Source organism: Heteronotia binoei, chromosome 3, assembly GCF_032191835.1.
Source record: "Heteronotia binoei isolate CCM8104 ecotype False Entrance Well chromosome 3, APGP_CSIRO_Hbin_v1, whole genome shotgun sequence".
Lineage (NCBI taxonomy): Eukaryota > Metazoa > Chordata > Lepidosauria > Squamata > Gekkonidae > Heteronotia > Heteronotia binoei.
In genome coordinates, this window is record NC_083225.1 from 39,056,154 (window position 1) to 39,084,143 (window position 27,990).

Sequence of the window (27,990 nt, forward strand, 5' to 3'; positions counted from 1 at the left end):
TCTCACAGATAAGAGTCTGCACACTTTACCACTACACTAAACTAATAGAAATAAAAGTGCACAATTGTATCATCCCAAAACCATGGCCCACCACCTGTCTGTGGAAAAATGTTCTTCCACAAAGCTGGCCCCTGGTGCCAAAAAGGTTGGGGGCTGCTGGAGCCATAGGTCACACAGTTTCTGGCTTTTCTCTCCCCTCCCATAGGGTGCTTAAATCATAAGGCTCAGCAGTGCCCAGCATTTTAAATTGCAAATTTCAGTATAAGCTATGCAGACATATTTGGGGTCATTTCATAAAAAAAGAGGTGCCGGAGCTCATTAGCACAGCTCATTTGCATATGCCACACACCCCTGGGATCATCAGAAAGCGTACTAAATTATATCAGTTCAGCATCTACCTTGAAATGCTTCTTGAATTATAGTTGTCACCATAAAACCTTACTTCCATCATACTTTTAAAATGACTTTCTCCTATGTGGCCACGGTGGCATGATGAAGATTTCCATTCTGCTTCATGTGTGTTGGTTATTTTCCCCTTTTTTTTAGGGAGGGATATTAAGAGTTCAGCAAAATTCTCACAGGGGGTTTGAACAATGGAGCCCAGAAGCAAGTATTTGGAGGGGGTGGGGAGTAAGAAAGAGCACAATAAAATCTAGAGGTTCCAGTGCTCCGCTCCTGTGAGCTCCTACGCAAAATGAGGCTTGCTTATTCAATAAAAGAAGGAACAAGATGGATGGGATAATGAACCTGAAGGTATGTAAGGTGTGAATGGATGCACCAGTGACCAGGTTGGTTGGGATGGTCCCTTTCACACCTGGACTTTTTCCCCCCCTATACTGGGGCTGCTCCCACAACTCTCCCCCTTCCAGATTCACTTGCAGCAACCAGTCTTGTTCTCCCCCCCCCCTTTTTTTTTAATTATGATTACTGCTAACAAAACCTGGTGATTAAGCCAGGAAACTAACAAAGAGTTTTCCTTTCACCTTAACCTTGCCCACAATCCTTTAACAAATTAATTAATCCTAATGAATTAACACTTCATTTATTTAAACGTGCTACAGTTCATGAATTAAATTTTCATGCCGTGATTAAAGGCTGTTAAAATATGCATGATTTCGTTAAAATTTTATAATAAATCAGCGCAATGTGTTACATGACAAGGCAACTCTTTCCCAGCCTCGTCTCTTCCCCCGGAATGGAGCGCCGATTTGCACCGACAGGAGAGAGAGAGAGGGAGGGGAGGGGGTTGAGAAGGGGACGTGGCTGGCTCGTTCAGGGTTTCGAGTTTTGCAGAGCTTACGTTGTCATTTCTAATCGATCTCCACCCCTTCCGGATGTTTTTTAAGTGTGAGGAGGAGGAGGAAGAGGAAGAAGAAACTGGATTTATAATCCCGCCCTATACTATGAATTCTCAGAGTGGTCACAATCTCCTTTACCTTCCCCCCCCCCCAAAAAAAACAGACACCCTGTGAGGTAGGTGGGTCTGAGAGACAGCAGCTGCCCTTTCAAGGACAACTTCTACGGAGCTATGGCTGACCCAAGGGGCATTCCAGCAGGTGTATGTGGAGGAATGGGGAATCAAAGCCGGTTCTCCCAGTTAAGAGTCCGCACACAACCACTGCACCCAAAAAGGCTCTCTGGAAGTGTGGTTGAGCTTGTTCCTAAGGGAACGGGGGGCGGGGAGGGGAAGGGCTGCCTCCAAGAGGACAGAAGGTCTTCTTGGCAAATGAAATGGACCAAAGTAGCATATCTGAATTTTCAGCCAGGGAGCGAGACACTTGAGCTGGGGTTCTCACGGGCGTGTTCCAAAAGGCAGTGAGCCCTGAGAAACTTGGGGACTAGCTAGCAGGGGCAGGGCATATGACATACGAAGCTGCCTTAGACTGAATCAAACCCTCAGTCCATCAAAGTCAGTCTTGTCTACTTAGACTGGCAGCGGCTCTCCAGGGTCTCAAGCTGAGGTTTTTCACACCTATTTGCCTGGACCCTTTTTAGTTGGAGATGCCTGGGATTGAACCTGGGACCTTCTGCTTACCAAGCAGATGTTCTGCCACTGAGTCGCCGTCCCTCCCCTAAGGGCATCTGTTTAGCCTACACCATCGAGTGATCATTGGCATGAGGGCTCCATCACAGGTATTTCATACCCTGTAAAAAGCTCTTTCAGCCCGACCCACCTCACAAGGTGTCTGTTGGGGGGTGGGGGAAGGTAAAGGAGATTGTGACCGCTCTGAGATTCAGAGTACAGGGTGGGATATAAATCCAATATCTTCTCCTCCTCCTCCGGTACAGCGTTTCTCCCGTGGCATCCATTCACACGTTCAACTGCCTCTAGCCAAGTGCCTAGGCATCTAGGGCCTGCGCAGGACAGCGATTTTTCACCTACTTGTGAAGCAGCGGTTGATAAGCCAAGGCCATTGGATAACTCCCGGCCGTAGCTAAGCGTGTGAACGGACTCCGTGGGGAAGTTCTTCCTGTAACGACCGGGGCGAGCCCGTTCACACATCCAGGTGATCAACATGCGTGTTTGAATGATCCTCACGTCTGTCACCGGAGCGGATTGAAGAACACACCTGCCCGTGGCGTCCACAGGGGACCAGAGGGGGTCCGTGAAACCTGCCTTCGAATCACAACCCGGATTTCAAGTGTGGCTGGATCGACCCACTGTGCAAGGGGTGGTTTGAACGGGCCCTGCAGTTTTTGGAAACCACCGGCTTCCTCCCGGAGACCAACCGCGGTGCGCTCTTCGGTGCACCTCTGCATTCGCCCCCTTCCGTTTTCCCTCCCCTGGGGGGGACTTGGGCAGCTGCCCCGGGGCTTCAATCCCCCACCTGGCTTTTCTATATTTAATAGGACAACACAGCACTCTACACTCGAGCTGCAAATACCTTGGCAGTTGGCTTCCTTAGCCACTCAGGCTCCGCTGTGTCCACGGAAAGACTCCATTAGGACATGGAAACCCTTTTTGCGCATCCCTAAGGTCGAGCCGGTCGCGCTTGGCCTGGCTGATCTCGGTGCTTCCAAAGGAAGCCAGTTTCGAGGGAGGGCATTTTGTCTTTCAGTACATTTCTGGATCGCCTCTCTACCGGAAATCTCTTATGAACCCCGGTTCATACCAGCATTGGACATCATTTAATTTCTCCCCAGTCGGTGGTTCTGAATGTGTGAATGGACTCTCTTCGGAGAGCACTGTCGCCCAAGTGATAGGCAGGGTCCCGCTATGGCTTTACTACTTTAGTGCATTTTTCCCCTCTCACCTTTCCTCCAAGAGGCTCCGCTCGGGCATACATTGTTCTTCTCCCCTCCGTTTCCCCTGGAAGGTTGCCTAGGCGAATGGAGAGTGACTGATTCGAAGTTATCCAGCTTAACTTCACGACGAAGTGGGGATTTGAGCTTGGGTCTAGTCCGGCGCTGGAACTACAGAGGTATGACGCCTCACCTTGTCAAGCACCCTCCCTAGTGTGAAATGTTCAGACTCGAAAGAAACGGATGCACTCTCTAAACAGCGCTATCGCCACTGGTTGATTCGAACCCAGGACGCAGTCCGAACCCTTGGAAGTCAATTGAACTTCCTTGTAGATGTCTTTGGAAGGAGGCGCGAAATTGTTCAGTTCTTGATATTATTACCCGGTTTTTAAAGCCAGTAGAGGTGATAAACAGTATAGGGGAGGGCCTCATTCTGCAACGAGGTTTGACCCAGAAGCAGGTTTCACTGGCTCCAGGAAAGCCTAATCCCAAGAAGAAAGTTGGGGTGACATGACTGGGACTTACTTCTACTAGTCTGGAGCAAGAATATGTGGGTACTAATCAGGCACACCGGGGCCTAAGTTCACTTGAAATCAATGGGGCATTCCCAAGCGTGACCTCCCAGAGTCAAATGGGTAGGTTCACTTTCCTGGAAATGTCTTAACACAAATGGGTGGAGAATTCTCTGCCAACTGCCAGAAATGGAGCAAGGTAGGATTGCTGATGAGAACGGAGTCTCCCTCGTTATAGGATCCAGGGCTTTTTTTATAGCAGGAACTCCCTTGCATATTAGGCCACACCTCCCTGATGCAGTGAAACCTCCTGGAGTTTACAGTAGGCCCTGTACTGGGAGCCCTGTAAGCTCTTGGAGGATTGGATACATCAGGGGGGTGTGGCCTAATATGCAAAGGATTTCTGCTACAAAAAAAAAGCCTTATTGTGGGGGTGATGATGATGATGATGATGATATTGGATTTATATCCCGCCCTCCACTCCGAAGAGTCTCAGAGCGGCTCACAATCTCCTTTCCCTTCCTCCCCCACAACAGACACCCTGTGAGGTGGGTGGGGCTGGAGAGGGCTCTCACAGCAGCTGCCCTTTCAAGGACAACCTCTGCCAGAGCTATGGCTGACCCAAGGCCATTCCAGCAGGTGCAAGTGGAGGAGTGGGGAACCAAACCCGGTTCTCCCAGATAAGAGTCCGCACACTTAACCACTACACCAAACTGGGGGGGCGGGGACCGGGGGAGGAAATCAATATGTGTTTCATATTGTGATTTGTGTAGAACAGATTTTGTTTAGCTGTGTGGGATACTGGATTCTCTCCAGATAGAACCTTTAGTGGGCTAAAGGAACCGTCCCTTTTCTGAAATGTTGTAGAAGAGAAGTGGGGCAGACAAGTTGACCTCTTTCTCTATATTACTTCTCTTGTGATGCATATGCTTGGTTATGTGTGACCCACTGTGTCTTCAGTGAACTTCGGCTGCCCAGACCCAAGTACATATGGTATTGGCTAGCAGCATTCATCAGCAAAGGAGCAGTACCAATCAAGAAGAGTGAATAGCGCGCATTAATTTCTATCATCGGTCCCCAGGCAAAGGCCTAATTCAGGAAACCCGGAGGGGAAAGTGGTTGTGGGGTGGGTGGGTATGGGAAGCGGAGAGTTTTGGGAGTCAGCAGAGAAGAGAAAGGAGTCAGGTGGGTTTGAGTGAGGAGGCTTCTTTGCCCCCCCCCTCCCCCAAGTGAAATGGAATCTAATAAGGGAAGGGCCTGTATCTTCGCTTCTCTGGAAACAATAGCAGGGCTGTCTTTGATTTCAGTGAGGAAAGGTCAGTCTCGCCCATCAGGCTGAAGTGGGTCCTCAGTCCCCTCTTTGTAGTTCTTAACTCGCTTCTTCTCCAATCCAACTACAAATATTGATGATACTTCAACAGCTCTGCGCCCCCAGAGTTGGGCCACCCCAGATCGTGCATCCCGGAATCTGAAGCAATCTGCCCTACAAGAGGATACACCCTGTTACTTTTGTCCAAAGTTCGGCTTGGTTTCAAGGCTTATTGAGGAAGAAGAGATGGAAGGAAAGAGTTGGGAGAGCCATATATATGGCTTTTTTTCTACCCTAAGGAGTCTCAAAGGGCCTTACAATCGCCTTCCCGCCCTCTCCTCGCAACAGGCACCTTGTGAGGTAGGTGGGGCTGAGAGAGCTGTGAGAGAGCTGTGACTGGCACAAGGTCACCCAGCTGGTTGTATTGCGGAGGAGTGGGGAATCAAACCCGGTTCTCCAGATTAGAGTCCGCTGCTCTTAACCAGTACACCACGCTGGCAGCACCTCCCACCTATCTTGCCCTCCCTAATCTCTTCAGAAGCCACAAGCAGTCATTCTAATCCAAAATAACCGCACGGTTTGAGTCTCTACACACATTTGAAGCCCAAGTACTTGGCAAGGGGGAAGTCGTCACTGGGGCTCTTACTTGCAATCTGAGCTGTTAAAGAGCCCTAATCATAACTCATAAACATAAATGTAAAGAGACCTAATCATAAATGAACCATAAATGTAAGAGCTGAACGGATTCTAATCCATGTTTCAGGGTATGAACCAGGTGATGGTAGGTTCTGAAGGCAACACCCCTGTGAGCCTTTCGAGACAAAGCTTCCGGTCCGCTTCTGCTGACCTGAAACGGAGCTCCCAACCACCGTCTTTCCCAAATATTCTCGTGTACACCCATCCTTGTCCCACCTCTGGTAGCATAAGCTGGGAAACTGGAATAAATGGTAGATTGTCCAAATCCTTTAAATACTGCTTGGGTGGGGATGCAGTATTTCAAAAGGACCTGATACAGGCGTTTCTGTCTTATCCCCAAAGCAAAATAAGTTAACGTCATTAGGTTTATTTGAGCGGCTTCCATAAGACAATAAAGCAGGGGTGGCCAAACTCACACAAATTGTGGGGCTCTCGAAGCCTCCACCATCCCATCGGCCGGCTTGGAGAAGGCGTTTCTCTCTTTAAATCATTTCTCCAAGCCAAGCCAGACAGCAGCTTGGAGAATGCATTTAAAGATAAAGCTGCTTTCTTTCCACCTCTCTTTCCCCATGTATTTCCTCCCTCCCTCCCTCCCCTCAAACATCTGATGTTTATTCTGTGTGGCTCTTATGTTAAGCAAGTTTGGCCGCCAATGCTATAAAGCAGGGGCGGCCAACGGTAGCTCTCCAGATGTTTTTTTGCCTACAACTCCCATCAGCCCCAGCCAGCATAGCCAGTGGCTGGGGCTGATGGGAATTGTAGGCAGAAAACATCTGGAGAGCTAACGTTGGCCACCCCTGCTATAAAGTGTTACCGAACAAGAGCTCTGTGTAAAGGTGAGGTTAGCCTAAATTTAAGCCAATAGGAATTGCTGTAGTGGAAGATACCATGTGATCGATTTTGTATCACATATAACCGGCAGTCTATGACCTTTGAGCGGCTGCAAGCCGCGCGGTGACCTGACTGCAGCGGGGAGCTGTCCAGCAATAAGAGGTGCTGAAACAGCTCAAACTCTAACTCTTTGAGCTCGCCTTTACGATAAGCTTTACACACAGCGTGTCCTAAATTCTATTTAAGACGGCCCAACTGTCTCTGCCGCCCTTCCCCTAGGGAATTCAGGGAGAATTACAACAATGTTCCCCCCTCTTCGATTTTATCTTCACAATAAGCCTGTAGGGTTGGTAGGTTAAGCTGAGAGAGTGAGAAAACCAGGTCTAAATGATCTGGATCCAAGAGCTATGTGGTGCAGAGTGGTAAAACTGCAGTACTGCAGTCGGAGCCCTCTGCTCACGACCTGAGTTCGATCACAGCGAAAGCTGGTTCAGGTAGCTGGCTCCAGGTCGATTCAGCCTTCCATCTTTCCGAGGTCGGTAAAATGAGCACCCAGCTTGCTGGGGGGAAAGTGTAGATGACTGGGGAAGGCAATGGTAAACCACCCCATAAAAAGTCTGCCGTGAAAACGTTGTGAAAGCAACGTCACCCCAGAGTCGAAAACGACTGGTGCTTGCACAGGGGACTACCTTTACCTTTTAAATGATCTGGAAAGGTTAGTGTTGGGATACCAACCCATGTCTACATGGGTCTAGTGGGCCCACTCGTCACTGCCCCGCGCTGGTTCCCGCCCCCCCCCACACACACACACTAGACTGTGGATGTCCATTCATCATACTGAGTAGCTCTAAGACTCCCAGACAGTGATTCTATTTGGGAGGGATTAACAGGGCCACTTCCGGTAGGCTTTTAAGAAGGACTTCCCACAGGACGAGCTAACTCTAAGTAATCTGTGATCCCCCAACAGAACAACAATGATTTCCACTTAATAGGTTTAGGATCGAATGCAGTGCACTGAATTAACCATGCCTAGCACACCCATCCACACAAAAAAGGAAAGCAACCGCAAGGAGAACCTCCCTAGGTAGCAAAATACAGTAGGTTTAGTAAATAAGCAGAGAGGAAGAGGAAGCTTGTTTTATTCCGATTTTACAAGTGTGCTGTTAAATATCAACCCCCGCTTTGTGTCTTTGCATATTTCCTAGGGGAAGTGTGTCCCACTCCAAAATCTCTCCGCACTCTTTTATAGGGCTTAAGAAAGACTTGCTTTGGTTCATGAGGGTCCAATGGGCCTGCATCTTAAAAGAGGGCTTCAACGTTGTAGGTTTCACACCCAGTGCTGGGGAATCTGTGATCAGTCTTCAAGCAACCAAGTCAGGCGCTGTAAATACAGACAAAAGCACCTTTCGTACCTGGAAAGCAAAAGGGTTTGAGAGTTGGGAAGGTTGGGGGAAAAACAGATAGACATTCTAGGTGAGATGGATCTGAGCACACCTTCGGTGTCCTGAAAACAAAGGAGGCAGCGAGGTGCGAGTTCAACTTCAAGGCCTTTCCGCTGCACTAAAATTTCCCTTCACCTTTGTGATTGATTCAGGGAGTAAGACAAGACCCACCTTCCCTCGGCATGTGTATGATGCAAGCCAGCTCCCCAGATCTCTCTAAGGACAGACCCAAGCACCGCTGGTGAATCGTAAACTGCAAGCTTCTTTTCCCCCAGAACTCGGCGCGTTCCATACAATTGATCAGAACCATCAATTGAAGAAGAAGAAACACCAAACCGGAAGATCTAAACAGGAGACAGCTCAAGGCAGAAGCAACCAGAACTTTTAATACGAAACAATAACTAGCAATCATATAGAATTAGCAAGATAAATAACGCCTGTCCTCTCCCGCCCCTCACCCAACAACAGATCAGAATGTTTTCGTTCCTAGGACATGTTCCTCCGAGATAAATTTGAATTCCAGAACCCCACGGGACACATTCAAGGATAGAGACAGAAATTAATGAGCGCCATAGCCGCTCCGGCTGCGGGAGAAACAGGGGGGAAAGGCATGAAGTGGAATAATGTGGGTTTTCGTGGCGGGCGTGTGTACACAGATCTCGGTGCCTGGAAGAGGCGGCTGTCCCAGGGCTTCTCGGAGATCGCTCACTGCGGGGTTCTCCGGGGCCCCTGTTCAGCTCCCCACCCAATTTCAAACCGCCCCCCCCCCAAAAAAAATATATTCTATATATTTCAAGGCTGCTGTTACAAACCTCGGTGGAAGGCGAGAAAGAGGGAGACGCAGAGCAGAACAGAACCCTGCTGGAACCGATCTCTTGGGATTCCTATCCAGCTAGGCCTCAGTAACATATCGGAATGAGCACCTACGGAGTCCACCCAAGTCCCTCCCTCCACCCATCCATGCGTAGGGAGCATGCATACATCATCTGCACTGTCGTTTGCCTAGAATGTAGATTTTGTTGAGAAAATCGGAAATCCTAACCCACATTAGTAGAGAGATCTGGATTCTGGACCTCATTGCAGCTTTGAGAACTAATCCCATTACTCGGTCTCAGTTTTCCTTCCATAAAATGGGGATGATGAGGGTCTTGGTCACATAAAACAAATCGTTGTGGCACCAGATAGAACGTTTAAAGGGTCGAGGTCAGTCGCTGAAGTAGAGGGGGGAGGGCGGGGAGATGGATGAAAACGAGCAGAAATGAGTTCCTAAACAGCCTTCCCTTCATTCTTATATCTTTCTAAGTAAATGTACTCGCCTAGATCCGGTCACAAGTAGCCCTTAAATTTACAGCCTTTAAAAATCCATTGCTTTCTCCCCACCCCCTTCACATTTTGGCATCCTGACCTTTTGTCATCCTGGCCAGACTCGTTTTTCTCTAACGTCCCGAGTGAGCAGTTTTGGCCGTAAAGCCTGACTTTCCCCGTGGGTTGAGAAAGCCACGTTTATTGTCCGAACAGAGATTTCGAAAGGTTTCCGTCTCTACTTTTTGCAGCGCTCGGAACGCCTGCTCGGGTGGGTTAAGCTTGTTAGGGGATGGGCGATCCCAGAGTTAAGGCATGCAAAGCAACTAACTTCTGTAGGACGTTTCTGTGCAATGTGAAGGTATTAAGAGGGCTCAGTAGGGGCCGACTTGTTTCACGCTCGCACACCACACCAGCCTACCATCCTTTCCAACAGCCTACTTTGAGCTGAAAGACGTAGGGAGTGGAGGGGGGAAATAATAATAATAATAATAATAATAATAATAATAATAATAATAATAATAATAATAATAATAATAATAATAATAATAATAATAATAATAATAATAATAATAATAATAATAATAGGAATGTACATAATCCGAAGCCGATTTTCGGAAAGCCTGTGTTTCTTCAGAAGGAAGTCCCATTGATTTCTGTGGCTTCCCAAAAAGCTTCCCAAAAGAGGGCCACATATACAGCTCAGTCCTCACTGTCAATCCCATCGATTTTAAAGGACTGGGGGTGTGAAGGCTCAAGCTCGCGACGGAAACCCAAGCCCCTTTCTCTGAGTCCCTCTGGGATCTACAGCAGTGGATCTGCTGGGTCCCAGGAGCGCGGGCCCAACCGGACTAAGACGGTCCTGGTAAGGATGAGGATGTAAATCTTCCAACAGTGACAACCTCAAGACTTAAGACGAAGGCACGAATGACGTTTTACTAAGGTGCTATAGCAAAATAATAATAATAATAATACAGTAGCACCCAAAGTTCTGCAACGATGATGCGGGAGATCACGACGACCACAAGCCAAGACGAAATCGCACACTAACCCATCGCTTCTCCACAGCCCATCCGCAGGCGCTTGGGCGGCTCTGCTCCGCTTCTAGAGCCTGGCGCACGCCTTCGCTTGCCCTGGCGGATTATATGCGCGACCACACACACACGCAGACACACACACATGCGCGCGCGCGGCCCGGGTCCGCCGTGTGTCTCGATTTCCTCCTCCCCCCCCCCACTACCAGCACCACTGCGCCCCGCGACGCGCACCTCAAGCCCTCTGTCCGGGTGCCAAGGGCGCACGTGCGGCGCGGAGCTCCAGGTGTCCCCGCAGCTGCCTCGGCCTTTGTCCCTCGGCCGGCGCAGCCTCCTCGGGTCGGGCTTGGCGGTGAGCAGGAAGCGGCGGCCGTGTGGGGCGGAGGAAGGGAGGGGAGGGGAGGGGAGGGGGAGGAGGAGGCGGCGGCGCGGAGGCAGGAGGAGGAGGAGGAGGGGAGAGCGCCCGGGCCCGTCTGTCAAAAGCGGAGCCGCAAGTTCTCGCGAGAGGGAGAGCCGGTCGGGAGCCACGGGATGTGGGGCTCAGGTGTAAGCCGAGCGCATCTCCTGCCAGCCCTGGGATAGAGCAGGCGGATAAGTCAGGCGGCGAGGCTGGGAGAGAGGCTCGGCGTGCGCGCTCCCGGGGAGCTCCAAGCCCCAGCCGCCTCGGAGGTGCCGCAGCTGCCGCGTCCTCGACCAGCCCGGGCGCTAGGAGACAGAGCCCCTTCTGGGCTGCCCCTCCGCGCCTCTTTGGTGGATTTCTTTCGCTCTTTTCGCCTCCCCTCCTCCCCCCTCCCTCTTTTCCTCGTTTTTTGTTCTTTTTTTCCGCGACAACAACAACAACAACAACCCCGCTTCGTTCTGTTCCGCTAACCCCGCCGAGCCTTCAAGATGATGTCCATGAACAGCAAGCAGCCCCACTTCGCCATGCACCCCACCCTCCCCGAGCACAAGTACCCGTCGCTGCACTCCAGCTCGGAAGCAATAAGGAGAGCGTGTCTCCCAACTCCGCCGGTAAGGGACCCGCCGCCAGCCGGGCTTCTCTCCCCTTCGCCCTCCCCTCCCTCCCACCTCCTTGGCTCCAGCTTCTCTCCCCCCCACCCCCGTCTCGCTTTCTCTCGCTCGCCCGCTCGCTCTCTGCTGCATGGGGTGCCTCCGACTTGCATCCAGCCGCGTCGGCTTCTTGCATTTTGTTTTCTTGCATCTGTTTGCTTTCCTCTCTCCGCCCTCCTTCGCAGCGCCCCAAGCCGCTTGAGGCGGAACCGGGTTCGCCGGCTTCTCTCCTCTCCCCCCCCCCACCGCCTCAGTCGGCAGCTTCTAGTTGATTTTCGCAGGTCGGGTGTAGAACTTGGACCCCCCCCCCCCTTCCCGGGGGTCGGGGGTCTATCTGTGCGTGTGTGAGAGCGACGGAGCCGGTTCTTTTTCCTCCTTCTCCCTGGCTCGGGCACTTTCTCCAGCGCTGTCCCCGCTCTGCCTCCCTCGGAATGCCGCCCCCCCTCCCCTTGCCCCTCTTGCAATTAAAAAAAAAAAAAACTTGTTCACATTTCTTCTCTCTAACCACTCGGCTTTCCTCCCGTCCCCCTCATCCCCGGCCGCCCCTTCTTCTCCCCATCTTTCGACCCCTCTGCTTTCCCCTCTGGCTGCCTCTCCATTTTGCCCCGACCCTCTGGCTCAACTTCTTCTTCGCCCCTTGAATTCTCTTCGCTCTCCTTCTGTCTCTTCCTTCCTTCCGTCCCGACCGCCTCACCTTCTTTTCCGCCGCTCTTCTCGCATTCGTCCTCATGGCTGCCCCTACTTGGCTGTTCCCCTTTCCTTCTATTCTGTTCCTTCCAATCTGTTTTCTTTTCAAATCCCCTGCTCCGTTCATCGGGGGTGGGGGGTGTCTTTCCATTCTCCCCATCTTCCTTCCGCGGTGGTACTTTTGACTTTCTGTTTCGTTCCATCACGGCCCTGATCTTCGCTTCCCTCTTTCTCTTTCTCCCCTTTCATTTCGCCTCCTTTCTGCCGTTCATCCGTCTTCCATGGCTCCACTTTTCTTACGCTCCATTCTCCAATGGCCGTCCTTCCTTCCTTCCTTCCTTCCTTCCTTCCTTCCTTCCTTCCTTCCTTCCTTCCTTCCTTCCTTCCTTCCTTCCTTCCTTCCTTCCTTCCTTCTCTTCCTGCCCCCCTCCTGTTCCTTCCCGATGGCCCCGTTGTTTTCTGTGTCGCTTGCAGCTACAGAGCAACATCTTCGCCAGCCTGGACGAGACGCTGCTGGCGCGGGCCGAGGCGCTGGCGGCGGTGGACATGGCGGTGTCGCAGGGCAAGAGCCACCCCTTCAAGCCCGACGCCACCTACCACACCATGAACAGCGTGCCCTGCACCTCCACCTCCACGGTGCCGCTGGGCCACCACCACCACCACCATCACCACCACCACCACCAGGCGCTGGAGCCGGGCGACCTGCTGGAGCACATCACCTCGCCCTCGCTGGCGCTCATGACGGGCGGCGGGGGGCACGAGGGCGCGGGCGGCGGGGGCGGCGGCGGCGGAGGAGGCGGCGGAGGCGGCGGCGGCGGCGGAGGCGGCGGCGGGGGGCTGATCTCCACCTCGGCGCACCCGCACTCGCACATGCACAGCTTGGGCCACTTGGCGCACCCGGCGGCCGCCGCCGCCATGAACATGCCCTCGGGGCTGCCGCACCCGGGGCTGGTGGCGGCGCACCACGGGGGCGCGGCGGGGCAGGCGGCTGCGGCGGCGGCGGCGGCGGTGGGCGCGGCCGGCTTGGCCTCCATCTGCGACTCGGACACGGACCCGCGGGAGCTGGAGGCCTTCGCCGAGCGCTTCAAGCAGCGGCGCATCAAGCTGGGCGTGACGCAGGCGGACGTGGGCTCGGCGCTGGCCAACCTCAAGATCCCGGGCGTGGGCTCGCTCAGCCAGAGCACCATCTGCCGCTTCGAGTCGCTCACGCTGTCGCACAACAACATGATCGCGCTCAAGCCCATCCTGCAGGCCTGGCTGGAGGAGGCCGAGGGCGCCCAGCGCGAGAAAATGAACAAGCCCGAGCTCTTCAACGGGGGCGAGAAGAAGCGCAAGCGGACTTCCATCGCCGCGCCCGAGAAGCGCTCCCTCGAGGCCTACTTTGCCGTCCAGCCGCGGCCCTCGTCCGAGAAGATCGCCGCCATCGCCGAGAAATTGGACCTCAAAAAGAACGTGGTGCGGGTTTGGTTTTGCAACCAGAGACAGAAGCAGAAAAGGATGAAATTTTCTGCCACCTATTAAACTGCAAAACGCACACGCACACGCGCACACACACACGCGAAAGGACAAAGCGCAGGACAGGCACCGAGAGAGAGACACACACACGCCTTCGCGCGCTCCCGGACGCAGACTAAACAATAACGCAAAACCGATTTCCCACCCAAACAAACCCAGCTTTGGCCCAGGCAGAAACTCCCGGCGCCCAATCGCGGCCAGCTCCCGTGGAGATTGGGGAGGGGCAGGGAGGAGACTTTGTGTGTGGGGGGGGGTGTTTTTTGGAAGGGAGAGGGGGGAGTGAAGGGAGGGCGGCGCGGAGGGGGGGAGCTCAAGTTTGGGGGCAGCCCACGGACTTCTCTTTGGGACTACTAGTAACTCTTGGAGAGAGAGAGAGAGAGAGAGAGAGAGAGAAATATATATAAATATCTATATGGCTTTGGGGACCAAGGACAATGGAAGGCGACGAACCGAACCGAAAACGTCCAAGAAACTGGGAGAGAAAACACAAAAAAAACGACTTGAGCGTGCGCGTTAAAAAAATAATAATAAGGCAGAGCGGGCGGGGGGGGGGGGGCTTCGCTTTTGGAGGCTGATCCCTTCGGGAAGAGAGGAGGACTTTCGGCAGAAATAGACACACAAACCCACACTAACCGATAAGGTCTGCAGTCAGACAGAGGAGCCCTCCCAGCCGCATTCCCACCCCACCCCGAGAGGAGGAGGGGCGCAGGAAGGCCGCCTGATGGGAGAAGGTGGTTGGATCGAGGGTTGGTGGTTTCTCTCTTTCTCTTTGGGACGCGTCTCCCCCTTCTTGCATTGAGTTCGTTTTGTTTCCAGTTTGCTTCCCCCCCCCCCTCCGGATTTTTATTTTTTCTTTCTTTGAATTGCTTCTCACGCGAGGCTGACTAGGGAACTTTCTCTGTGTGGTTGGTGGACGAAGGGGGTGTGGGTGGAAGAGAGAGGAAAGTTGCGCTCCTCTTGGGGGGACTAGGATGGGTTTGTTTTTGGCAAAGGGCTCGTCCGAAGAGCGTTTCTGTTTCAGAAGGTGCAAAAATCCCTCCTCCTTTCGACAATATCTCCTGCCCCAGAAAGGTTTAGGGTGGTGGGGGAAGATCTGAATTGGAAAGGATTAGGATTGATTTTTTTTTTTTTGAAAGTTGTATCCTTCCTTCTCCCTTTTGGTCTGCGTCGAAATATAGGAAGAAATGTAGACTGATCTGGAATTTTTTTAAAAAAAAATCCAGATGTTTTCTGGTACAGATGTTCCTCTGGTTCTGGACCCTGTGACGTCCATCCAATTCCGCCGGCGGGGTTTAGGATGCTGTAGCCGCGTCTGTCCTAAGGCAGCCTCTTCCAAGGGAAGAAGCAGAGGTCTTTCAAGAAGCTGCAAGAAAGGATCCCTTCCCCGGTAGGCTGGAAAGTCTTCGTGAGGGTTTTCTTGTGAAGTGTAGAAGGAGAGGAAGGAGGCATGACAGTAGCTGCTGAATAATAAACGTCGAATAGACAAAAGTGTTGTGGACCAAGGGATTTGCACTGAGACAGTTTCCCAATTCCGGAAAGGGAAGCTCTGGCTTCGGGGCCAGTTGTCTTGTTTTAAATGGACGTCTTGATTTTAAAAAAATCGAAAGTAATAATTCGGAACTGGAAGGAGGCGGTATACAATGAACAACAGGCGGGGGGGGGCGAGAAATAAAGGAGGGAGGCAGTTCTAGGTCGTCTACAGGAAACGCTTTAATCTTCCTCCCCCCCTCCCCCCTCCCCCAAAGAAGAATTAAAAAATAATAATAAAGTGCTTTTTATTTTATTAAAAGGAAAATTTGGGAGGGGGTGGTTAAGGGGAGGGACTGAGATTATGCATGCATGCCCTGAAATAGAAAGATTCAGTAATCAGGTCTCGGGAGGTTGGTTATTTATTTATTTATTTATTTATTTATTTATTTATTTATTTATTTATTTATTTATTTATTTATTTATTTATTTATTACGCGTGTCGAAGGAATCTTCCCCCCCTCCGGTGTATCATTGTTTGCAGAGCAAACATTCTATGCATTCGAAACGGAGCACTAAGAAAACCAACTTAGACTAGTTTTCGGCAAATTTGGGGTGGGGGATGGTTGTTTTTTTGTGAATGATGGATGTGATTTCGCACAGTCCACTGCCTGTTTTTTCACCAAAACACAGACATGCACACACACATACGCACGTACACACACGTTCTTGGCACATGACTTGTACTTAGATTTTTAAAGCGAAGCAAGCAAATGGGGGAGAAATGAGGAAGCGGTTTGTAAATATTTTCTTTAATTCACAGAAGGGGCAAAAAAAAATGGCTACGAGTTTAACCACGTGTCACTTGAATTAGCTACCTGTTCATGTATGTTTGCTGAGCTTTTCTCTTTGGTTGGATCTTCTGGATTTTTTCCCCCTCTCCTCTTTTTAAAAATTTCCATCAGAAACATTTCTGTACGCCAAACTATACAACAGGGAGATGTGTCCACGCCTAGCACACTTACAAATAAAACAAACCTGGAAAACAAAACAGAAAAAAGTATTATTAATAATTATTATTTCTTTTATTAAGAGGCACATGGTTTTTATTTTTTTTTCCAGTGTCTGAAACACGGCTGCTAAAACAAACAAAAAAAAAGAAAAAAAGAAAATCAAGGCACTGAGCCGTTTAAACAGAAACCAAGACAAAGAGTCTACCAAAAATTTTTAACAAATCGAGAGTTGTATTTTTCTGCTAAATTCAGGAATCCTTACTATAAGATAGATCTTATGTGAAAATGGATGCTCTGAATAAAATGAACTATATATTAGCTGCGTTGTGTTGCTTGACCTTTCTTCAGGTATAAGGGCAGAAAAACCGGAGTACACTTTTTTGGAAACAACCCCAAAAGTTTCCTGATAGGATTACGCATCTGCAAAAATCTCTCTTAAGCCACCAAGCCTGAATAGATGCCTAAACAGAGGAGCAAAATACCCCAAACCTAATTATTTATTTTTCATCTCTCCGAAAAAGAGACAGCTCCTTATGTCGCTCGTGACTGGACTTGTAAAAGGCAGAACTCCAGACTGCCGCAGGCGCTCAGCGGCCCCGATCCAGCTCAAGGGAGTCACGAAGGGCCGCTGCCTCTTACGCTTGTCGACTCAGAAGCAAGCCCCGTTGACTTCCATCTCAGTTACTCCCAGGTAGCTAAAACTGCAACGCCAAACTCGGGGGGATTGCAGTCCGCGGGCTTGACTTTGAGTATTCAGGACTGGGCGGCAAATCGTGATTGCTTTGAGCTGGCTCGGGTCTTTTTGCAATCAATTCTGGCAATTTAAACATGTGCTACAAAAAAGATAGTCCAGAGCTGCTGGTATCCTTTTCTCTGCGCTTCTCTCTCTCTCGTAGCCCAAATCGGTTTCATTTTGGCCGTGAACCTGTGACACACACACACACACACACACACACCCAGATGGTATTCAGGATATTATAGACGCTGTTGGCGTAGGGGAAGGGGGAAAGAAACGCTACACTTTTTCTTTTCCTCCAAAGGTAGATTGCTTCCACCGAAACCAGGCTTGTTTCTTTTGTTTATGGACTCGAACTGTCATCTGGATTTTGAAATAAATGCATTTGTAAAAAGGACATTATTTTATACATAAGTTCTATCGGGTATCATGGGGGGGGTGATGGGGGAGAGAATCAGGAGCGACCAAATAAAACGAGTATCAAGTTATGTTTTATTTTTCATTCAGATGATTTGGCGATTCACCGATTTGGCGACAGTCACGAACCCGTAACGCGTAAGCGTGGTCAGATCCAACAAAACGGCTGGGGGTACCGTTGCTGTCTTGTTGCGCGGATAATATTGAGATCCGAACACATGCCGTTGCTAACGCGGTTGCGAAGAACCACGGAGCTGCCAACATTTTTGTTGTTGTTGTTGCTGTTCAAGGTTTCCAGATGTTAAGGCGAACAAGAAACTATGCGAGCCCGCAAACCAATTATTAGATACGGGAGGTTATCACGGGCCAGGAGGCCTTTTCGCAATAACAAACTTGGATCAACGAAATCTTAGTCTTCAAAGGGGGAGGGGAGAGCGGAAAGCTTACAGAGTGCAAATCTTGGGAGTCTGGGGCCCAGCCAAAGCGAAGCAGGCTGGCACCATGGATTCGTAGGGGCAGAGATTTTTTTTTTTTGCCAGCCCCGAATGTGAAACCGAAAGCAACGGAGATAGATCCAGATGGGTAGGAGCCCTGTTAGTCCATCTATAGCGGCGGGAAAGGGTACGAGTCCAGTTAGCACCTCAAACTCTAACCAAATGTGCAACAGGCTAAGAGCTTCCGCGAGTCACGGCTCCCTTCTTCAGCTCACAGCAAGAATGAAGGAGTGAGCAATTATCCACGGAAGCTTATTCTCTGCCACACATTCATCCATGCATCCATCCATCCATCCGTCCGTCCGTCCGTCCGTCCGTCCATCCATTCATTCATTCATTTTTGTTAATTTATATTCCGCCCTTTCCCACCAGTGGACTCAGGGCGGATAGCAACAAAAGTTAAAACAATTAAAAACTACAAACTTTAAAACCATAGGATACAATAAAACAAACAGTATACAAACAGACAACAATTGTTAGCCTTTCGGGTGCTGCTGGACTCTTCTCCCCCTCTCTACTGACATCAGCGGGGCTTCCCAAGTGTTTGCCTCTGGCTGGATCTTGCCCCGCCCGGCCCTTCCTTCTGGGCGGCGCTCCGGTTCTTTCCAAATCAGGCATCGATTATTCTCTTGTCTTGTCCTGTTTCCGGCGGGCTTCGCGTTCAGAGTGCCGTCTGCTTCGGCCTTCCCGGCCGAACGTTCAAGGGAGCGGTTCGGAGCCATGGGACTGAGTCCCATTGTGAGCCAACCTGTTCCGGAGAGCGCCGCAGCAACTGAAGCTAGGGGGGGTGGGGGTTAGAACCAGTGTTCCCTCTAAGCTGAGTTAGTGTGAGCTAGCTGACAGCTTTTTAGGCTCCGGCTCATGCGTTTTTGTCTTCGTTCAGGGAAAATAGTCCCAGAGCAAACGAATCTATGCAGCAGCTCACAACTTTCATGCCAGTAGCTCACCAAGTAGAATTTTTGCTCACAGGACTCCCCAACTTAGAGGAAGTATCGGTTAGAACTACTCTTTCAACGTGCATGTTGGGGTGGAGGGGAGGTCACCGTTTGCAGGGGGTCCATGCACATATTCGGCGGCTCTTTCTGGGGGGATCCAAGTTCCGGAGCCTGGACCTGCAGCCCCCCCCCCAAAAAAAAATTCCCACCCCCTTTTCCAGTTCCCCCAGCTGTCCTGCTTTACCCCAGCCCTGACTTGCGGAATCCCTGTTGTAACACTTGTTCCGAAATCGCTTTCCACTGAGACGAGGCCTCCCTCGATGAATAAGAGACACCCAACTGCAGGTTGGCATCGATTTCCCCGCCCTTCCCACCCTCCCCGGTGCACTTCTTTGGTCCTCGTTCAACAAGTCCCAATTCACCGCCCCCCTTCCCCCAGAAGGACCCAGAAAATGACTTCTTTTCCAGCAAAGGGTTTACGGGGCGCGTTCTGTTTCCCCAAAAGGGAATGGTTTCCTCGGATCGCACCAAAATGACACCGCCGTGGCCCCTGTTACGATTCCAAATCCCTCCGGCATGTATGTGAGAGTCCCCTTTCTGTATCGACCCCCCCCCTCCTCCCACAGTCAGCATTCGTTCTTGCTTAAGGGGGTGGGGGGAGAGAGGAAGGCGGGAAGGGAGGGCGGGAGGGAGCAAGTCACCCAAATATTCCTGCAGTCACTCAAATATCCCAGCTGAGCTCCCACTTGCGGGTTCAGCGTCTGTGGCTCCTTCATTTCTCAGCGATTGAAAGGCTGCTACAATATTAGCCACTTCCTTCTCCTTCTTCCCCAACCGGGGCCCGAACCTGGGCTCCGCCGGGCGCCGAGCCAGGCAAGGGGAAGCCGGCTGAAGCCTGTCACGTGGCCCTGCCCAAGCCCGGCTGCAAACGACAGTCCCGCGGCCGCCGCTCCCCCTCTTGCATAATTCATGGGCTGAGATTTGGAGGGGGGAAGAAAATTAATAAAATGAATTAGAACAAGAGGCTAATTAAAAACTTTCCTAATTGTTGTCGAGGCGGCCGAATGGGAGGCGGGAGGCGCCGGTCCCTTGGCATGCGTTCGCCCCCCCCTTTCCCCCAAGTTTTTTTTTTGGGGGGGGGCAGGGCGTGTGAAAGGCCAGGCTCCAGCTAGGGGAGGGGCTGGGGTTAAACGTCGCTGTGGAGGTCTAGGATGCAGAGGGATTTGCTGGGCGTTTGACCCCACAGGGTCGGGAAGCAAGTTTTTGGAGAGATCCGCCCGATCCCGGATTCCCCCGGCCGGATCCTTCCAGACCTGCCCTTCGCTCTCTGCCTGGTGGCCCAGAAGCCGCGGCCGAGGGACGCTTAACCGGCTGCTCCTTTGGAGCTAGCCGGGGAAGCGATTCCCGAGAGACCTTAGTCGGAGGGCGCAGGGAGCGGAGGGTACAAAGAGGCTGGGCGAGGGCGCAGGGGAAAGACAGCCGTGCGCTCTCGGTCCAGTTTGGCTTAGTGGTTAAGTGCTGGGACTCTTATCTGGGAGTGCTGCTGGAATGACCTTGGGTTCAGCCATAGCTCTCGCAGAGCTGTCCCTGAAAGGGTGGCTTCTGGGAGAGCTCTCTCAGCTCCACCTACTTCACAGGGTGTCTGTTGCGGGGGAGGAAGGAGATTTTGAAAGGAGATGGTGAGCTGCTCTGAGACTGAGGATAGGGCGGGGCGGGGCTTTTTTGTAGCAGGAGCTCCCTTGCATATTAGGCCACACACCCCTGATGTAGCAGATCCTTCAAGAGCTTACAGAGCTCTTAGTACAGAGCCTACTGTAAACTCCAGGAGGATTGGTTACATCAGGGGGATGTGGCCTAATATGCAAAGGAGTTCCTGCTACAAAAAATGCTTTGGGGCGGGTATAAATCCAATATCTTCCATATTCTCCCCGCCCCCCATTACCCGGAGCTTCCCAGGTTTTTTCTCCAAGCAGATCCAGAGGGCCGCTTGATTCCGGGGGCAAACAAGATTCCTTCTACCTCCCCTCCCTCAATGCAGTCAGCCTCCTTTCCCCTCCCTCTCCCCAACGTGGAGATGTGGTTGAGGCGCCTCTCTTGGGGGTTCCTTTGGCTGCAGCCGAGGCGCTGTGGGGAGGGGATCCACAGCGATCCCAGGTGTGCACGCACTTGTTTTGTTTCTTCCCTCCACTGAAGAGAACCAAGCGAGAAAAGGGAGCGTAGATCTGCCCCCTCCCTTCCAGGCTGCCTAACAAAATTATCTTCTTGTTGACATGAATTTAGGGAAGGGGGCGGGGCTCCAGCCTTGATGCCACCTCGCCTGGAGTTTCCATTCTTTTAGTCGCCCTTGACCGGCAGGCGAAGCGCCCGCGACGGCTCGCTCGCTCTCCCTTAACGGCTGCTCAAGCCAGTCTCCCGATGACGGACACCGGGAGGAAGTAATCTATTGAAGCAGATTTCTTTTGGAGGAGGGAGGGAGGAGGGAGAGCGAGCCGTAATCCGTCGGTTTCCTGGCACCCCGGGCCTTAAGAGCTTCATGCCGTCCGTTATGTCAATACGCATTTATTGACATGGAAATGGAGAGACACGCTGGGTCGTTTCCAAGGCCCGAGCTCGGCCCAGGCAAACCCGTCTAAGCAAAACACGGAGGCTGGATCGGGCGCAGAGCCCCGCAAGCCACCGAGAAGCGGGCGTTCAACTCCTCCCTCCCCTCGCGTCCACTCCACGGAAGGGAGCCGAGGTCTCCTTGATGGGGGACTCAACACGTGGGTTTTATTTAGCCTAAGGTCTCCCTCCTGCTTTCCTAAGCACACGTTTGCCGGCACCCAGAGGAGCCGGGCTCTTGCAAGTGAGAACTCCCCACTCCTCCACTTGCAGCTGCTGGAATCGCCTTGAGTCAGCCATGGCTCTGGTAGGAGTTGTCCTTGAAAGGGCAGCCTCTGGGAGAGCTCTCTCAGCCCTATCCACCACCCAGGGCGTCTGTTGCGAGGGAAGGCACTTTCGGATTAGGTCAGGTGTTGCGGGGGGGGAGGGGTTTAGACCCTCCCGCACCCCCGGGTTGAAATTAAGCCCGGTTGCGCCTGTTGGCTTAATTCTTGCTGCGATCGAGCAGTTCAAGGGTTCCTCGAATTTCCTCACATTCTCTCTGTCTCTGTCTCTCTGTCTCTCCTGCTTTTGTTGGCAAAGCTAAGAATAACTGTCCCATGTGCTGGATCTTTCCTTTAAAAGGCTTGGGGCTGGATCTTCCCCCACTATTTGGAGCGTTTCGTTTGCCTTTCCTCGGTGTCGCTTCCTAGTAATAGCCCTGGTGGCTAATTCATAAATCCAGAGCACATTCCACCATGTCCACTTCGGCTGGACCTAAGCCAGCCATTCCTAAAAGGGTCTGAAAAGAAGGACGTCGGCCGTGAAGTTTTTCGGGATACATCTCGCCGTCATAACCCCGCGTGCGTGGGTCTTGGTCCTGCTTGCCAATGGGAACCGTCTGAACAGACCCCTCCCAGGCAAAAGGCGCTTCAGGCGGCGATCCTGAGCACACTTGAGGGGGGAGGGGTTCGATACTGGATGAATCCGCGAGACTTGCTGCCAAGGAAAGGCATGTCAGTTTGAGAACTGAGTACTCCCTTCAAATAATATATTTTTAAGTGCCCAGCGGCTCTCTGAAGTGCTTGGGTCGAGGCTCAGCAGAGCTCAGGAGAGTCCGAAGGTGTTTCTCAGCGCTGCTGCAACCAACGTTCCCTCTAAGCTGCAGAGTCTTGTGACCAAAAATGCTACTTCGTGAGCTACTGGCCTTAAAGTGGTGAGCTGCTGCATCGATTAGTGTGCTCTGGGGTCACCCTTCTTGAGCGAAGACAAAAATAGGTGAGCCGGAGACGAAAAATCTGTGAGCCGGAGACGAAAAAAAGCTCGCTCGCACTAACTCAGCTTAGAGGGAAGGAACACTGGCTGCAACCCTAGAATAATAGACCAGAGCGTCTCTGAGCCTGTGCAGAGCGCACACTACTGCTTTATTGCAGTCCACATATTTGGCGGTAGGAGGCAGATCTGACACGGTGCTGTGATGACACGCACCAAAGAATGCCCTTTCAATGCACTTTCCAACTGTTTTTTGCCAGTTCAACCAGTAAAATCCAGTTGGAAAGTGCATTGAAAGTGGATTGAAAGTGTATAGTGTGTTGTCATCTCAGTCCGAGCTTTACAGTAAAGCGTAGGGAAAGTAACTGAGGGGTCACTGGCTGGATAAAGTACACAGGGAGGAGGAGGAGGAGGAGAACTGCAGATTTATACCCCGCCCTTCTCCCTGAATCAGAGACTCAGAGCGGCTTACCATCTCCTTTATCTTCCTCCCCCACAACAGACATTCTGTCAGGTGGGTGAGGCTGAGACGGCTGTCACAGCAACTGCCCTTTCAAGGACAGCTTTGCGAGAGCTGACCCAAGGCCATTCCAACAGCTGCAAGAGGAGGAGTGGGGAATCAAACCCGGTTCTCCCAGATAAGAGTCCACGCACTAAACCACCACACCAAACTGGCTCTCATACACCGAATCATACTTAAGGGCCGGGTGCTTTGGTGTGGCGTCTGTGTGCGTGTGTTAAAAGATCCGTGACCCCTCCCAGTTCACAGTGACTGGTTCACACGTGCTTCAAAGGGCGGTTTGCTCCTGTGAACGAGGCAGGGCCTCTCAAACTCCGCCAAGAGAGGAGAGAGCAGGCTGGGGGAGGGACGGTGGCTCAGTGGTAGAGCATCTGCTTGGGAAGCAGAAGGTCCCAGGTTCAATCCCTGGCATCTCCAAAAAGAGGGTCCAGACAAATAGGTGTGAAAAGCCTCAGCTTGAGACCCTGGAGAGCCGCTGCCAGTCTGAGAAGACAATACTGACTTTGATGGACCAAAGGTCTGATTCAGTATAAGGCAGCTTCATATGTTCATATGACCGATGCGTTCAAGTTTCTGTCGGTTAACAGGACAGAATCAATCTAGCCTTAAGGTCTTTCTGGAGCTTTCTGAGGAGTAGTGCGAAGACAGTGACACATAGGCAGAAGGCGACCGATGGACCGACAACAACCCCTCCTCTCAGGGAGTCGGTTCACACAAGTAGCCGCCACTCATCTAGGTAAGAAAGATCGAGCAAGGAGCGTTCAGAAGCGAAGTGCAGGCAGCTGTGGGTAGGGAGGGGTCAGTCATGTTAGAATCCTTTCACTTTACCTGCAGGGCCTGCTCCGTCCATGGAGGGGCGCCAAAGCCAACTTTCCCAACACCAGGCTTTTCAGCCAAGGCGGCTCGCCCATTCCACAAGGACTGTGAGGACCAGCGAAGCTAGAAGAAACCAAAGGACGTTCAGGTATATGACTAGGTGGCATAATGGAAGGGGACGTTTCTTGGAGCAAAGGTGTGGAGAGTCACGCCTCTTCTTTAATGCGGAAAGTGCGGTCAGGTCACAGCTGAGCTTTGGCGACCCTGTCGGGTTTTCAAGGCAAGGAACAAACACAGGTGTTTTGCCATTGCCTGCCTGCGCCTCATGACCTTGGTCTTCCTGCTAGGTAGGGGGGCCCACTCTGCTTGGCTTCTCAGATTTGATGAGATCGGACTCGCCTGGGCTTTCCAGATCAGGGCTAAATGCTGGTCATTAAACAGCTTCCATCAGTACCCTAACTAGGAAAGCGGGGGTGGAGAGGAGCCCTGGTAGTAGTACACGGAAGCTAGGTATGAGATGGGCAGTTATTATATACCTAACTTTTTATTTTCAAGATGAGGAAAGGGAGGACTAAGTGCCGTCTTGGTCAGAGGCTTAGGCAGGGCAGCTGGCTAGGCAGAACAAGCATCCTTTTGCAAATTCTCATTGGCCCAGTACCAGCAGCTTAACACAGCAGTCAAAAAATATACTGGACACATAAGAAGTCAGGATAGCAGCAATATTTATTTATTTCCTTCCCTCCCTCCCTCCCTTTCTATTTCTTACTGCAGCTGGGCCAGAGTCAAAGGTTCACAACTCTTCTGAATTTCTTCAGCTCAGAGAATTGGGCCCTGACCTGGACAGCCCATGAATAGCCTGGTCTCCTCCGATCTCGGTGACTATTTTGGATGGGAGACCACTTAGGCAGACCAGGATCGCCAGGCGGAGGCGGGCAATAGCAAACCGCCTCTGAAAGTCTCTTGCCAGGGGGTCGCCATAAATCAGTTGTGACTTCAGGGCAAAGAAGGGAGGGAGGCAATGGCTTGCAGACCTTTTCATTTGTAGCAGGAACTCATTTGCATATTAGGCCACGCCCCTGATGTAGTCAGTCCTCCTGGAGCTTACAGTAGGCCCTGCACTAAGAAACCTGTAATCTCTTGGAGGATTGGCTACATCAGGGGGCTGTAGCCTAATATGCAAAGGAGTTCCTGCTACAGAAAAGCCCAAGATTGAGGGACTTAGCAGTGGGGGAGGGGCTTGGCAGTTTGGGGGTTGCTGGGGGAGCGGGGAAGACGAGTTTCCCCTAGTTCCAGGACCGACGCTCGGAAGCCCAATTGATTCGTTAAGATGGCTCCCCCGCCCTCCCCCAATGTAGAAGGCCTGCTCGGGTTCCCCCTTCGGTAAATTTCTGTTCCACCCACCCCCACCCCCCATGGGAGCGGTTGAGAAGAAGAAGAAGACTGCAGATGTATACTCCGCCCTTCTCTCTGAATCAGAGACTCAGGGCTGCTTACAGTGGGGCTGAGAGTGCTCTCACAGAAGCAGACCTTTCAAGGACAACTCCTGCGAGAGCTATGGCTAACCCAAGGCCATTCCAGCAGCTGCAAGTGGAGGAGTGCGGAATCAAACCCGGTTCTCCCAGATAAGAGCCCGCGCACTTCACCAAAGTGGCTGTCTAAACTGAGGACCTCCAGCGGTGGGAAGCCCCTTCCAGCAGCCTTCGCCTCCCTCTCTGGCAGGCTCTCTTCTTCCTCCGTTTCTCCCCCACCACCACCACTTTGCCCCTCCTCGCAGAAGTGTTGACAATAAACATTTAATGAAGGCAGAGCTGGGGACGTCTCTAGACGGTGCCGGAGCTGACTTCCAACCCAGGCCATTAGCGTGGAGTTTCCCAGACTTCAAACGCGCCGCGCGCGCCAGTCCCCAACATTCGCCAAATACAAAAGCGCGACGCGCCCAGAACCTGTTTAGACGGAGAGTTGCAAGCTGTTCGCGCCGCTCCTGACAACCTTCTCCCCCCCCCCCCCTGCACCTTCCCCGCCCCGATCCTTTCCGCTGCGTTTGGTAACAGAAACTTAACTCATTTCAGATTACTCGTGGTTAAGAGAGAGAGAGCGAGAGCGAGAGGGGAGCGAGCGAGAGAGGGGGGGGAATGTTAAATACAGTTAATGCAATATTAATCGCCCTTTGGTGATATAAAAAGCAATATTTTCAGGCGGCTATTGAGCTTTTTCGAGAAGCCGGAGCCGAGGAAAAAACAGCCGCGGCTGACGAGGGCAAGAGGGAGAGGCAAAAAGAGGTCTGTATTTATGGCTTTTGTTGACTTGTTTTGGCTGCCGAGGGAAGCAAGGGAAGCCCCCCGCCCCCGAGAGGGGGGAGACACGTTCGGTCGCTCCCCCGCTCGGGAAGAGCAGCTGCGCCGTCGGTGGGGCCGGGCCGCCAGACCTCGGTGGCAAATCCGAATAACTAATAATGATTTATGTTAATTCCACTTTCAGGCCGGTGACTTTATTAAGGCAAGGAGAGGAAGGAAAGGGGGGGGGGAGCGCCCAGACTGGCTGGGAAAGGAGCAGAGCTGCGCCTTCCCAACAACGCGTGGACTTGAACCCTGAACCAGCCTGCTCCGAAGCCTCAGCGGAGCGCCTCTGGCGATGCGCGCTTTTTTTTTTTTTTTTAAGTCAAGGTGTCTCTCTAAGGGTGGGGAGGTATTGCAGGAAATGAGCGTTTGGGGGCTTGGGGGGGGGGCTCGTTTTTGTCTACTTCGGCAAAGCCACCCAGCTGAGTGGCCCCCCAAGCCCCCGGTCTGCCTCCTCCTTCGCTTCCTTTTGGACGGACTTCTGTCGATCTGAGCAAAAGAAAGTGCTTTTCAAGGAAGTCCGCTGGAAGCTGGAGCGCCAACCCGGCCCAGCCGGAATCGTTAAGGCAGAGGGAGATTCTCAGGTCTGATTCCACGCCCGCTGGTGGGAGCCCAGGCGGCTGGCCAGGAAGTCAGCGATGCCGCCGACGCCACCCCTTCCCGGGCAGGACTTCCCCCCTGAAATCCGGCGGGCTGGCCCCGGCTGGCGAGGAAAGACGACGGGGGGCGGAGGAGGGGCGCGAGTGGGGCGAAGCCCAGCGTCACAGGGGAGACACCCGCTGGCACCGGCACCACTCGCTTTTCGTGTGTTTACGGTGGGAAGAGGAAAAGCGCCCTTAAGGTTGGCACCTCACATCCAAAGTCCCCTTTCCCTCTGGCTTCTCCATTTCCCCGGAGCTTTTGTTGCCCTGGCTTCTGGAGCTCGCGGCTGCAGGGTTGTTGTGAGCTCTGAAGGGGGTCGTTGCAGGAGGCGAGAGTCAGGGGTGGCCAAACTTGCTTAACTTAAGAGCCACAGAGAATAAACGTCAGATGTTTGAGAGCCACGAGACAAGGAAGGAAGGAAGGAAGGAAGGAAGGAAGGAAGGAAGGAAGGAAGGAAGGAAGGAAGATGGGGGAGGGAGAGGTGGAAAGAAAGCAACTTTAGCTTTAAATGACTTCTCCAAGCTGCTGACTGGCTTGTCTTGGAGAAAAGAGAGAAATGCCTTCTCCAGGCTGGCTCATGCAGGGGTGGTGGGGTCTTCGAGAGCCCCACAACATGGGTGTGGCTCCGGAGCCACAGTTTGGCCACCCCTGCATGAGAGGGACAGGACGAGGCCGAAGGGGGCCCACAGAAAACGCCCTCGGGCAGCCGGGCAGCCAACACAACGGGCGCTTCCTTGGCTGCATGTCCCGGGCACCTAGCAAGCGGAGATAGGCTGCAATCACACGCACTAGATGATGCACTTTCTATCCACTTTCCAACTGGATTTTACTGTGTGAACTGGCAACATCCAGTTGAAACGTGCATTGGAAGTTGATTGGAAAGTGCATTATTTAGTGTGTGTGAACGCAGCCACCCAGTGCCTCCGACTATGGAGGTTCTGTCAGCGGACAACCCTTGACCCTTCCCCTTTCGGTTGCAGCTGGAGCAAACTCAGCCCTCCCCCCCCCCCAAAAAAAACCAGGTGACACATCATTTGTTTCTAATTGTGCATCTGAACTTCCCCGGGCGTTTTCAAGAAGGAAACTGTGAGGATTCCCCGTTGCCAGCTTCTGTTCTCTTCCCCCGCCTCCCCCCACAAGG

The 27,990-nt window shown here is 52.3% G+C and overlaps 1 protein-coding gene across 1 annotated transcript; it reads left to right on the plus strand.

Moving 5' to 3' along the window:
• Positions 1-11,245: 11,245 nt before the first annotated feature.
• On the plus strand, positions 11,246-13,627 carry POU4F1 (POU class 4 homeobox 1). Its single transcript, XM_060235077.1, has 2 exons — positions 11,246-11,380; positions 12,581-13,627. Exons 1-2 carry the CDS (start codon positions 11,258-11,260, stop codon positions 13,625-13,627), a joined length of 1,170 nt encoding a protein of 389 aa, XP_060091060.1. The 5' UTR covers positions 11,246-11,257.
• The last annotated feature ends 14,363 nt before the right edge of the window (positions 13,628-27,990 follow it).